We start from the raw sequence: 13990 nt of genomic DNA, 5'->3' as shown, positions 1-13990 counted from the left end.
CCCCTGCAACAGCTACCATCTCCATATGGTATTCAGGAAGAGAGTCTGTCATGTAGGCAGACTTTCTGACAGACAGGTGGAGGAAAGATAAAATGAAACGTACTTGTGCATTTGTCTTAATACTTTTGCAAGCTTGAAGACAGGATGACGGACAGGCAGACAGGCAGGCGTGGAAACAGGCAGAGAAGAAGGCAAGCAGACAGTTACAGGGGCAGTTAGACAGGCAGTCATCCCTGGCATTTTGCAGCAGATAAGTAAGCTATCAAAGGAGGGGGATAAATAGCAGAGTAAAGATTGGTCCCGGCCCCCTCAGAGAGGAGCGGGGGGCCACAATGCAGGCGTGGTGGGCAGATAGCCCCCTGCTCTCATTATACTCTGCCTAATCCAAAACGATGTTTACTCAGAGAGAGAGAGAGAAGGGCCACGCTTATCGAAGCAACGCACAGTCCTCCAAGCGTGTGTGCAAGTGCGTGTTTGTGTGCATCGTGTGTGTGTGTGTGTGTATGTGAGTGCGTGTTAAAATGAGCCTATTCCAATGGAAAAAGGGATCAGGAGTGTCTCCAAGGCAGACTCTGTTGGCTAGAATGTCGATGCTTATCACACACTGCCTGGCTCTTCTGGTGAAAGGCGAATAGGCTATCTAAACTGCCTATTCGCAGCATGTGTATTTACCATACCAGCTAGGCAGAATGATCATTTCATAATTGCTGTTATTATTAACATGCAGCTATTAATAGTTCAAGCTCTTATGAGGCTTGACCTAATCTGATTTATCAGGGGATGAAGGTCCTTAAAGGCCACAAAACATTTTACTTTTTTGATTTTGACAGACTAGAAAATGAAATCAGTAACATTTGTTCTTCATCCCTGTTGACTTGTGTTTGCATTGCAGCTGTTCTATAGTAGGCATCTGATTAATCGAGTGCATAATGGCGCCTAAAAGGCTGAAGTACTTTTATAACACTTGGTGTCTTTTTTTTGTTGTTGATTACACTTTTCTTTTTGTTCCTAGGGTTACGAGAGTTGGATTGTTTGATATAGATCTTAGAAGTATACAGATTTCGGTGTCAACATACTGTATTGAATGATCAGCACCTTGTTTTGCTTGTCCAGTCCTTCCGTTAGACTTTTTAGTTTAAAAAAAAAAAAATCAAGAGCATATTGCATTTGTTACTGTTTTGTCAGAGATCTCACTGTAACCCTTCAGCTACTAGTGGTAACACAAATAGATGCAGCAGCCAGCTCTTTTATGCCTCACTGTGGTACCACGTACACACACACACGTGCATACCCATACTCACAAATGTACACACTTCTACCTGTCTACACAATCTTCTTCAGTCTGTCTCTGTCATTCTCTTTGACTCTGTCTCTCTCTCTCTCACACACACACACACACACACGCAACACACACATGCACACGCATCAGCTCTGTGGTGGTGTTGTGAACTGTGTGTACCCTGTCTAGGCTGGCCGGGGTAATCCTGGCCTCCACTAAAGTAGCCGTGTGAGAGGACAGATTGTCAGTTGATCATGGCCAGCCGAGAGCCTTATCCCTTATTGGATCGGCCATGGAGGAGGCTTAGGAATTATCTGAGGCCTCACTTAATGTGGAGACGGATCACCACCAGAGAGCCACGGAGCCTGAAGACACGCTGGGCCTGAGGGGAGAGAAGGCACTGTGTGTGTGTGTCAGTATGTAATAACGATAGAGGATTGTATGTGTGCGTATGTGTGTGTGTGTGCGTGCACAAAGCAACATCACGGCCCACTTAACCCCATCTTGACACCTCTCTCTCTCTCTCTCCCATTCCTTGCTTAGTCTATTTTTTTGCCATCCATTCCTGACCTCCATCCTCCCTCCCTCATATTACTCCTTTCATTCCCATTCCTCTTCTTCTCCCTGTCACTCCTCTCCCTGCTGCATTGTTGCTCCTCCTCCTCCATCTCTGCTCCCCTTCTCTTTCTCTTCTTGCAACCCAATCGCTCTTCATCCCATCGTATGTGCCCCATCTTTCATTTTGCTTTTACTTCCGTTTGACTTTCTCCTTTGTCCTCTCTCTATTGGCTCCCCTTCCTATTGCTCCCTACATCTTCCTTCACTGCTCTTTTGTCCATCTTTTCCCCAAATTTTACCCATTCTCCTCTTCATGCCTATCCACTCTGATCATCATCATCCTCCTGCTCCTCCTCTATCTATTCCTTTTCTCTCCATGTTTCTTGATAGCCTTATTCAGTGGCATTCTGGCTTTAGCAGGAGACCTGGCCGAGGAAGGAAGGGCAAGAAACAGAGATAAAATGCTACTTTATTAAGCAAAACCGTTGACCAAGCCCTCAAAATCCCTCGTTTTAACTCTAAACACAGCAGCTGGTATCAGTAATAATGAAAGCAGTGCATTTTATTATAAAGCAAACACAACGGTCGACAAGTCTTATATGTAAACTGAATATGTCAGACCTACAGGAGACCACCTGTTTTTTAACATTTGGACTACATGAAGAGTGCTTAAACTTTGTAGACATTTAAGCAGCCTGAACAGTAGCCATCAGTATTGTTTCCAGCAAAAGCCCACATAATCAGATCCTGTTATCTTCTAAACGAAAGCGTCCAGGCTCTGTTTAATTAATTCTTGGTTCTGAGAACAGAGTTATGGCCTCACCTCGTCTCAGGTGCTGTTAGCTTAGCTTGGCTTAGCTAGTCAGTTATTTTAGGTTGCCTTTCCCCAGATAGTACCTGGATCCCCATCAGATATTTGAAATAGGTCTTTAGCTAATCCCATCCCTGCCGTCTGATCCCTGGCTTGGGAATGCCTTGGGATCCCCCAGGAAGACTTCGAAGAAGTGGGCTGGGAGAAGGAAGCTTGTGTTAACAGGTTACCTTTCTTAGTCTGCTGCCACCACGGCCCAATTCTGGATAAGCAGCAGAAAACGGAGGAATGGATGAATAATTCCATCCCTTTGCAAGTGATTACTGACAGCTACTGAGGCCAGATTAGCACTGCCATAAGTCCTGGAGTTCCCAGGGTCAGCCCCTGGTCACCAGGATGTGGAGAGATGAGGGTTTAGAACGATGGCATTGTACTGTGGACTCAGTGGGTAGCTGCAATCAAGAAATCTGGTTGGCTCAGCAGGCCCCTCACCACCAGCACAGTTAAAAAATATGTCCCTCATATGAAATTGTTGTGTCTTATAAAAGTTAAATATGAATAAATTTGGACTGAATACTACTGACACTAAAACTGCCACCACATAAAATAATTTATGTGTCCATAGAAATTGCAGTTTGCAAACGTTCAGTTGACAAACCACACGCAGAATTAGGGACACATGCACAACAGACATCCAAAGCCATCATACATGATACACATTTACTTTTCAAGAAACACCTTTTTTTTTTCTTTTTTTTTTTTAATATTAGAAAGACTCTTACAGGTTTTGGTTGCTCCTAAACTAACAGTAGAAACCCAGAGGCGAGTTAACAATGTTTTTAACACAGCTCCAATAAGCTGCACATATTGTTTTCGGGGTAGCACCACTGACAAGGTTTAGTCAACTTGGGACTGATAACTATATTAAGCGGATGCACATGCGTGTGCATGCACACAGACACACACAGACACACAGACACACACACACACACACACACACACACACACACACAGCCTTCTTTTCTCATCTAGTAATTGAAGGTGAGAAATAATTTCATTATCCTCAGGAAGAGTAATCTGCTCTCTACTCCTGATCCCTTCATTTCCTACAGTGCATCTCGACCTGGGAGGCAAACACACACCAACAGGCACCACATACTTATCACACATGCATGCACACACAGACACACATAGCCCCTGTCACCCTGGGCTATTAATGTTATTGGAGTTGGGGATTAACCATCAGATTCACATATGCTTTACAAAGCTTTATTACTTAGTACTGTCTGTCTTTCTCTCTCTCGCACAGATAAATGTGTTCATGTACACACCCGCACACACAGGCGCATAACTTTCTATGAAAGAAAGTTATTCTGGGAGTATGGGCACCAGTTAGTGGACTGAAACAGGCCCTCAGCAGAGGGCATGAAAACAGGGCAAGCCACATTTCACACTTATATTATTGTGACTGGACTAAACTCTTGGGCACAATGTTATCTGGTGTTATATGGTTTCCTTGATATCATACTCACAGATGGCCTTGAGGCACTTTGGTTTAACACAGATGTGTAATCTCTTTTAGGGATCTGTGGATACCGTGAAAGAAGAAAAAAACCCTTGAAACCTTCCCCTTTCAAACTATTGTTTTACATTAACTCCATAAAGCAAATGGAGCAATGGAAACTACAGATGTCAGGGTCATCTTTTCTTCTTCTGCTTGTGTTGTTAGATGGTGGCTCACACCCAGTTTAATGTTGCATTACCACCCTCTACTGTTCATCTACCCAAGATGCTTTGGGTGGCCCTTGATGTCAAGTGTCACGGTGACATACATCTGTTGACATAGAGGGGAGGGACTAAGGTGTCATTTCACAGGACAAAGGTTGGGGTTGGGACACCATTATGCGTCATGTGAGCACACAATCAGAAGGGGAGGGGTCAAAGTTAACTGGGGAGGGAAGAATTTACGATGCAGCTTCACACACACATCACCCCACACATACACTTAATTTAGAGGATGAACCCAAATTCCACTTAAACATAGGACTTGACAAGAGAATCTAAAATCTGTATCACAATAAATCGATAAATGTGGCAATGAGTACTTTTTAAATTCATTGGTAGATTTCTTCTTTTAAGCTGGCTCAGTTTTTATGTTTGACTGGATTAAGTACAGATTGATGAGTTAAAAAGTGAACTGGTTCATTGTTTGGTTCATTGTCTAGTTAGATGTCATTGTTGTCATAGCTTCTTTACGCTCAGTTATATGGGATCCAGGCTATTTATTTATTTAAAGTTTAGATGAGACTAAATTTTGCTATAGAGATTCTCAGTGTTGCTTATTTAATAAATATGGTCCATTGTGCAGCCTTACTCAAAGATAGAAAATCCAATGTCAAAAATCCCCTGCAAAGTCCAAAACCAACAGTGAGCAAAGCCGTTGGGTGATGGGGTGACATTTTACTTCATCACTGCAGCACTGTACAGCACTGTTGTTTATTTTGACTGCATATTCCATATACTGTCCTGCTGCTGAAAATACTCACTAGTTTATTAATTCCTGGTTAACAAATGGACTCTTTACTGCTTTTTGACAAATGTTCTAAAAGAATTTAACCTGTGACCCATTTATAGAGATTAATGTCTTCAGTAGTAACGAATAAACATGGGGCCTTGAGCCACTGACAATTAAGGAAAATCAGAAAGTACAGAGAGAGAAGGACTAATGCATTGTTGGTTTTACTGACAATAAAAAATAGAAAAATGCCACACCTCACATAGTGAGAAAAAAAAACATCAGAAATTTTGAGAAATGCAAAAAATGTATGTTCACACAACAAACAACACAACTTAAGATAGGTTCCAGCCTTGCTCTACATAGAGTGTACCATTTCTGCACTGTTGACGTACCAGTTGACAGTTTAAAGTTTTCTGTTCTGTGTGACAAGCGCCTGGCTGAAGGGGAATAACAGATGAAATTTTAAATGTCACATTATTTAAGCCTTACGTGTCTTGACATTCTTTAGACACACAGTATAGTTACTCTGACTGCCAGTGTATTTGTATGTGTGCGTGTGTCTGTGTGTGTGTGTGTGTGCTGTCAGGCCAAGACGTAGAAAGCGTGTTTTTTTCTAATGGGGAAAAGGAATATTTGGACATTTTATCAATAGGCATTATTAAATCCTGCTTGCTTGAGCTAATCTTGGTGGACCGGAGCGAGAAGGAAGAGAGAGAGCCAGAGTGAGTGAGAGAGATAGATGCAGAGAGTGAGAGTGAGAGAGCAGTGATGTCTGCCCCATGAGGTGAAGAGAGACCGCCTGTAAGCCGCTTATTATATCGACTACCACCTTTTCTCTCTCCTTCTCTAACCCTCCCTTCCTGCCTCCCCGGTTTTCTCTCGTTACCTCACTCATTTTCTATCTCTGTCTTCCTCCCTCACTTGCTTTCTCTAACTCATTGTATATCCCCTCATTCTTTTTTCTCAACAACTCCTTCATATCAACACACACACACACACACACACACACATATGTACATGTGCACACACACACACACACAGAGACGGCGCCAAGCTGAACCTTCTTGTTCAAAGCCAGGAGCAAAAAGCTGAAGTTTTATTCAAATGAATGTTTACTTCTTCTACTGCCAAGATATGTGTATTTGTCTGTGTGTGTGTGTGTGTGTGTGTGTGTTGAGAGAAAGGGAAAATAGCAGCAAGCATGCAAGTGTGTGTTAGTGTGTGTTACATGCGCAGCAGAAGGAGAAGGGCTGACAGTAGGTGATAAGCCAGACAGGCCTGCACGCTGTGATTATCACCCACCGGACCCCCTGTCACACACACACACACACACACACACACACTTGTATAGGCAGTGCCCAATGAGAGAGTGTGTTGCAAGGATTTAGGATAGACAGACGGACAGACAGACAAACAGAGACAGAGAAGCCTTGGATCACAAGCAAGGTGGAAACCACAAGAGAAGCAAATGAACACAGACTGGAAAATACAATGCATCCAATTGTGTTTCACTGAACACTCATTATTTTTATTTCATTTTTATATCAATATTAATGTGTTTTGATGTTTAGACGGAATCAAATCACCGTGTCACACGAGAGATATGCTGGATAAATGTTTGCAAATAAATATCAGTCGCTGAAATGTAACATCAGTCGGCGTGAGTGAATAACCCTCTCTTGGTCTCTCTCTGTCTTAGGTGTGTGGCCATCTGAAGAGGTGATGGCTCATTACTGTCTGCAGAAACGTCACTTGTTCAAGTGAGTGATCCCTCCCTTTTAACCTGCTCACTCAAAAGACTCAACGGTTTCACCAAGAAAACAAAGACCAACAGCGTGTGATTAATTACACACGTGTCAATCAGCATTTACAGCGTTGTTTTTAATGTTGTCGTCAAGTTTAGCAAATCGTTGTACATGGTTATGTAATTCAGATTTTCCATATAGATAAGACGTTTAAGAAGTTTTCATTTTTATGTTAAACATTTACCACTTAAATTTTGAAACATTTTTGTCATTGTGACCAAATCAGAAAGATTCTCGGCAGCGTATAATGGCCGTCTTTCAACCATGTTTTATTTCGCAAGAAATCTGCTGCATGATAGGAAATTGCTTTATGATACAAAACAGAGCCATCATTGTCCCTGTGCAAACTTATTGAAAGCGTTAAGCTTGCTGCAGTGACAGATTGTGACACTACAGCAGAGAAAGGCTGGAAAACTTGCTTTGAATGCGTTTCTCCTTTTCAGTAAAATTAAAGAGAAAATTGAAAACACAAATTGCTATCAGCTAGGTGGAGGAAGGTAAAGTGGCAACAGCCTTGGAAAATACTAACACATTGCTGTCGTGAGATAAAGGTGTTTAACATTTTATCAAATGTTATTACACCAAAATATATCAGTTTTCTACATTTAAAATGTTAATCTTCAACACTGTGAGAGTATTTTAAGTTCATAAATCTGGCTCTCAGAAACCCAGTCAGCATCACCACTTTGCCTAAAATCTCCCTAATCTAAATCGGAGTGGGACCGGCCATAAACACTTGCTACTCGTGTCATTCTGTACCTTTCCATGCCACGCTGTGTTGTTCTGTGCTGCTCTTTCCCCTGCTCCCGTCTGCTGAGAACTGGCCCGCCCTGCGGCACGGGGCTGAAAAGCACCCAGGCACCTTTGATTTCCACTCAAGGTGGAACATCACCCTTTGATTTCCTGTTTTAACATTCAAGAGGCGGGAGGCGAGGAAGAGAGGGGTATTGATCAGAGCAGCGTAGTGAAGGTCAGAAAGAGAGGGAGGGAGGCAGGGAGGGATGAAAGAGGACAGGGGCAGAGATGGAGGGGAAGGGGAGATGAAAGGAGGAAGAGGATGGAGAGAGGGGTTGAATAAGCATGCAAGCTACAGGATTCTGTGTGTGTGTCTATGTTTGTGTGTGTGTTTGTGTGTTTTCTCAGATTTCCTGCTGATTGAACTTGCGCTTCTCAATGTTCAGTACTCTGCTTTCAGGTTGATGGTTGAATTGATATTTCTAACCCTGCTGTGTTTACTGTGTGTCTATGTGCTTTTGTGAGTGTGTATATGAACATCTGTGTGCTTCTACTGTATAGCATGTTCATGGGTGTGTGCGTGTGTGCGTGTGTGCGTGTGTGTGTGTGTGTGTGTATTAGTGCTAAACTGCTAGGTTTAGTTCAGCAAGGTGAATCTCACTCCCATTCGCCTCTCTCTTCTTCTCTGTCTCTCAGGGGTGCAGTATGCGAGTTAGGAGGAGGTATGACCTGTCTTGCAGGGCTCATGGTGAGTGACACACACACACACACACACACACACACACACACACACACACACACACATACACACACACACACACACAAACATTTACAGATTTATGAGGGAGAAGCAGCTTGCCTTCCTTAATGAAACTGACCCACACCAATCAATACACAAACAGCATGGGCACACAGTACCCATACCTGATCATATGCACTATCGTTCACTTTTTGTTTGCCTGTATGTGTGTCTGTTTGTGTACCTGTAACAGTCTATCCATGCACACTTTTTACCCACATTAAATTAACAGTATATCACATGTATAGTCTTCAGTGTTAACCACCAGAAGCCATATTCTTTTGATCTTCATCGTCCATGATTTTCAGAGATACTAAGTATAGGGACCTTTCTAAAGAGTATTTTTAATTAGAACTATAAGTTTATAGTGCCAGGTTTATAGACTGAATTCATAATTCCTGTATCCTGGGAGAGAGCAATAGTATTTGCACCTCTTGCTGTATTTTTATCACGAGTTAAGCAACACAGAGTGAATCAAGCTCATTCATCGAAGGCATCATCCAGAGTAACAAGGTCAGCCATGCTTTCCTCTCAGCCTAAGTGTTTTCTGCTTTAACATTAACATTGTTAAACATCTTGGGAGAAAACACTCATGAATGATACAATACTAATGTGGTCCAGGATTTCTTTTAATACCAGGCTATAGAAAGAATAACCCGGTAAAACACTTTCTGAATGTGTCAGTTTTGCTACGTGTGGATGCAGCATTTCTCTTTTAATTTGAAAATAAAAATAGAAATAGAAATAATAGAAGAACAAAAAGTAGAAACAGAAAATTGAATAATGTATTCAGATGTGAAGCCACTTTTTTTTAGGATTAATTTCAGATTATTTTTACATAAGATATAAAGATCATGTGCTTTCATTTTGTTTATCAGAACACACACAGTCACCAGACCACCCAAGTTGCGACATCTAGCTAGATGGACTACCTACTAGCTTAAAAGCTGTCCTGCATTGACATGTTTCTCATACACACACACGCGCACACACCTACATACACACACACACTGACACACTCACATATACCACAGTCTGTTAGCCATAGGGTTTATTAGCCCGGGTCTTAAGGGCCCCTCCACATAGCAGGCGTCAGTGTCCCATCGATCTGCTAGATGCCTTTCTGTGTGTGTGTGTAGGTGTGCGTGCGTGCGTGCGTGTGTGTGTGTGTGTGTGTGTGTGTGTGTGTGTGTGTGTGTGTGTGTGTGAAAGCCTGGTTTTATCTCCTGGCAGTCAATACACCATGTTTTGACATTGGTGGCTTGAGACGGAATCCTTCCTTCACACCTCTCCTTCTCCTCCTCCCTCCTTCATCCGTCACTGACACCACATTCAGGTTTTTTTTTCCCCCTTGTTGTCCATGTGAGCAGTTCATTAGTTATTCCTTTAGTTGCTGCATTTTGTCCCTCCCTTCCACCCTCCTTTTTGCCATTCAGTCAGCACCCACTTTAATTCTTAATGTATTTCTTCATCTACATGGTGATGATGTAGACCAGACTAGACTAGATTTTCAGACTGTGAGATGCGCCTCCCCATAGGGGCATGGGAGAGTTGGGGGGGGGGGGGGGGTTGACATAGAGGGACAGAGGTGAAAGAGACAGGTGCGTGCCACAATGACCTGAAGTTAGTTATTGTAGTTTTTCCCGCTGATTCGGCTCCCTGATCAACATGGTGAGCAGTTGGAGCTGCAGCAGCAGACACACAGCCCCTGGCAGAAGTTAAGGAACTTTGAAACTCATTTACACTTTTTGAGAATATCATCACTGTATCTCTGATCGTGGTTAAACGTCCATACATTTGCTTGCGATCAGAAAAAACACTCGCCTTAAAAATCATGATGCTTCCATCTACAGAAGTTTGCCACATACAGTCAAATTAGGATATGTTACCTTAACACTTGTAGCCTCATCCCCAAAATAAATTAGCCTGGTGGAGGTTTTAGGCCAACCGAGAGCTGTGGCTCTTTGGCTGGTCAGCTGGTCGGCCCATGACTTTGGTGCAAACTGGAATAGCTTAACAACTACCTGATGGATAGTCATTACATTTTGTTCAGACATTTATAGTCCTCAGAGTAAAAGTCCTAATATCTTTATTGATCTCCTCACAACTGGCCAGCCAGAATCTTCACTTATCCAGTGAAATATATCGACTTTGATGGATTGGCACAAAATCTGCTTCAGATTGTGGTCACGGTTCTCAGGTGATATATTTTAGCAACTTTGGTGATACTCTGACTTTTCATTTTAGTGCCAACAGCAGACTGACATTTTTGGTTTGGAGCAAAATGTCTTGATAACTATCAAACAGATTGCCATGAAAGTTGGTGCAAACATTCATATTCCCTTAACTCTGTGGTTTACAAACTTTTCATGCATTCCCCCCGATTTCAAAATTTTCAAAAAGCTTTTAAGCCAGAATATATGGAAAATAGTTAAAACTATTACATGAGACAGTCTGACAAAAAGATTATGCATATTCAAGCCAAGGTCTGTAATAGCCAAGCACTGTAATAACAGAAACGGCTCTCTAGGTATTACTGCGAAAACACAGAAGATGTATGGTTTTTGGTTTGATACCAGATTACCAACTTGACAGCATTTTAATAGTATCTGTTTATATTTAGATTTTTGTGAACATTTGAAATAGCCTGACTCTGCATGTGTGTATAGTGTTGGTGGTGGGTGGCAGGGTGTAGCTAATGGGATGCCTGGTTGGGCTCTTGATCTTTCAGCTGGATGCCCTGGATCAGCCTGGAGGTTCCTTCCTCCATTTGAGCAGATGGTGGAACTCACAGCACTCAGTGACCCCCTCACACACCCTGCAGCGCCTGAACATGTGTGTGTGTGTGTGTGTGTTCGTGTGGGTGAAAGCTTCCGTGTGTGTGTGCTCTGTTTGTTTCAGAAATTTTCATACACTGGATATACTACATCATTTGTATTTTCTGTATGCCATACAAGATTACATTGAATCAGCCATATAGGATTTGTGTGCATAACAACACAATAGCTACTTGCACTTACACTCACCCACGTGTATATGCACACACACGCTCCTTAGCAGAAATTGACAGCCTGACACGCACTAGCTGATATAAAAAAGCATCTGCAAAGAAAAGAAAATGTGAAAAGATGAGGTTATAGTAAAGCACACACCTCTCTATCTATATCTCTCTCACACACAGACACAGCGCAGCACAAAGGTTTCTATCCATTCTCGTGTCTCCCTCCCTCTCCCTCTCTTTCTCTTCGTCTCTCATAGTCTGCACCGCAAAGTTATATGAAGGGCATCAGGCAGGCCCGGCGAGCCGAGTGCAGAGTGACAGCGGCGAACGGAGTGATGGCTCGGCCCGATAAACACCCAGCGTCAAATGAAAAGACTCTGCGCTTGCCATCATCCCCTGTCACAATGCAATTACTGAACAGAGTGATAGCAAGATAGCAGCCCCCACCGCTAGCCACAATGATAAAAGTATTGACTGATTTGATTGAATGATTAAAATAATGCAGACATAAAAATGGGGTGAAGATAGAGAGGGAAATGGCAAGGAGGAGAGGGAGCAATGGAGAGAGAGGGTGGGATGGGCTGGGCTGCCAAGAGTGAGGCTTTGTAGATATGGTTATGTCATTATTGTGTGTGTGTGTGTGTGTGTGTGTGTTCAGATGTTTGCTTCATTTAAGGGTGCTTTTGGTTTTGTTCTTTTGTTCTGTGTTGTTTCATTTCTCTGTCTCTCTCCTGTCTCTCTGTCTCTCAGGTTGCCATTTGTGCTGACGTGAAGGAAGTTTTGCTATCAGATGGGAACGAGAAGTCCATTCAGAGTATCCTTTCATCGTCCTCTCTCCTTCTCTTTCTTCCTATCTCTCTATCTCTACCTCATTCCTCTAGTTCACATTTATTTATATGCATTCATTTGCATATGTTTCTGTGAATACTTTTGTCTTTTCTATGGGGTTTTCATATAGCAACTTTGTTGTTTGTTAAAGCATTCCCTTACATAAAAATCACATTTGTTTACATTTATAACAAATTTCACATTATAAATACACGTGTGTTTACATATATGTGGTTTTAGCATGTCGTGATAAATTCACAATATATAGATTTGTAAATTTTACATTAATTGAAAGACCACGTTTAAAATCGTGCGACCGCAATTTTACATCTAATGTCACGTGTAACAGAATTTAACATGTGATAAGTTGACATTAATGCACATGTGTCTTTTTTACATTTCATGCATGAAAAAAGAATTTCATAGATTCAGGCCATTTTTACCAGAGAAGACTTCACATGTGAAAACATGATCATGTGCTGAGTCTGTTTGTTATTACCTATTAAACATCAAATAGATCTTAATTGGGGCTTTGCAATCTAAACCATTATTATTACTAGTAAATTCTAAATACTGTTTCAATCTCTTCCACGCTACATGATCAATATTAATTTCTTATGTGATCAATTTTTCCAGTGGCCCTGCTCTAGCTCTACACATGACTTTGAGGCTGTATCATAAAGGGAAAGTCTACCCTGTACTGAAACCTTGGTGTTTCAGTCCCGAGATTGGGTTGGAGTGAAGGAAGAATAGCCATCCACCTCTTTTATCTTTAGGCAAAAGCAGCAGATGGGGCACCCACAGTGACAAATATGCAGCACTAGTGCTCAAGATGGCATCTACCAATCCTAGCTGCCCACAATGCCAAGTTAAGAGCACAGTAATTGCCATCCTGTCAGATTTTGCTTGAGACTTCATCTAATGCTAAGGCTAGGATTAGGGCTTGATGAGTGTTTTAGAAGCAGGAACAATCAAGGTTTGTTTAAAATGTTTTTGTGTGTGGTTAAGGTTTAGGCCTATAATTAAGTTTTTGGGACAAATCTTTAGGTCTGATTTTTTTTTTTGCCAACATTTGTTCTTTGAGTGGGTTATTGATCAACTCTGTCAGCTTGTAAACCATCTTGCTCTCGCCCCTGTCTGATGTCCTTTGTAGCCTAGTGCTTTCCCTCTTTTCTTCCCATCCGCTTTCATCATTCCTGTCCTTTTTCTCCCATCCTTCCAGATTTTGCTTTATTCACTCAACAAGTATACAGAACAGAAAAAGATGCTCTGACTCATTACAGTTGTTTCACAAAAGCAGGAAATATAAATACACATTTCTTCCCCATTGACCAACATGGCATTTCCATATTTTGCTCTGCTTACAATATATCTGTCTCAGCCAGCAACAATTCTCCTTTACTGATCACAATAAGACCAAACAATAACATTATGGAGCCTGTAAAACACACAAACACACACACACACAAGGGCACCCAAACAATACACCATTGACCGACTGCTTTGTTTCACAGAACAAACACATAGAGAGAATTGTAAGTGAAATCATAGCAAGAATGGATTGAACACACACAGAAAGAGAGAGGGAGCGTTGAGAAAGACAGATAATTTGTTAAGGACTCAGCCAAATTGGCCCATTCACATACTGCAGGCACT

General features: G+C 41.9%; 1 protein-coding gene across 2 annotated transcripts in view; it reads left to right on the top strand.

Moving 5' to 3' along the window:
- camkmt (calmodulin-lysine N-methyltransferase) overlaps nucleotides 1–13990 on the top strand; it is a 95451-nt gene that overhangs the window by 58483 nt on the left and 22978 nt on the right. For both annotated transcript variants that reach the window (XM_041049118.1, XM_041049117.1), the window contains exons 4-6: nucleotides 6866–6926; nucleotides 8403–8454; nucleotides 12257–12320. In XM_041049118.1, the coding sequence (XP_040905052.1) occupies nucleotides 6866–6926; nucleotides 8403–8454; nucleotides 12257–12320 (177 nt within the window). The remainder of the gene's footprint in view (nucleotides 1–6865; nucleotides 6927–8402; nucleotides 8455–12256; nucleotides 12321–13990) is intronic.

Source organism: Toxotes jaculatrix, chromosome 11 (genome assembly GCF_017976425.1).
Source record: "Toxotes jaculatrix isolate fToxJac2 chromosome 11, fToxJac2.pri, whole genome shotgun sequence".
NCBI classification, from domain to species: Eukaryota; Metazoa; Chordata; class Actinopteri; family Toxotidae; genus Toxotes; species Toxotes jaculatrix.
This window is presented reverse-complemented; position numbering and strand designations above follow the sequence as displayed.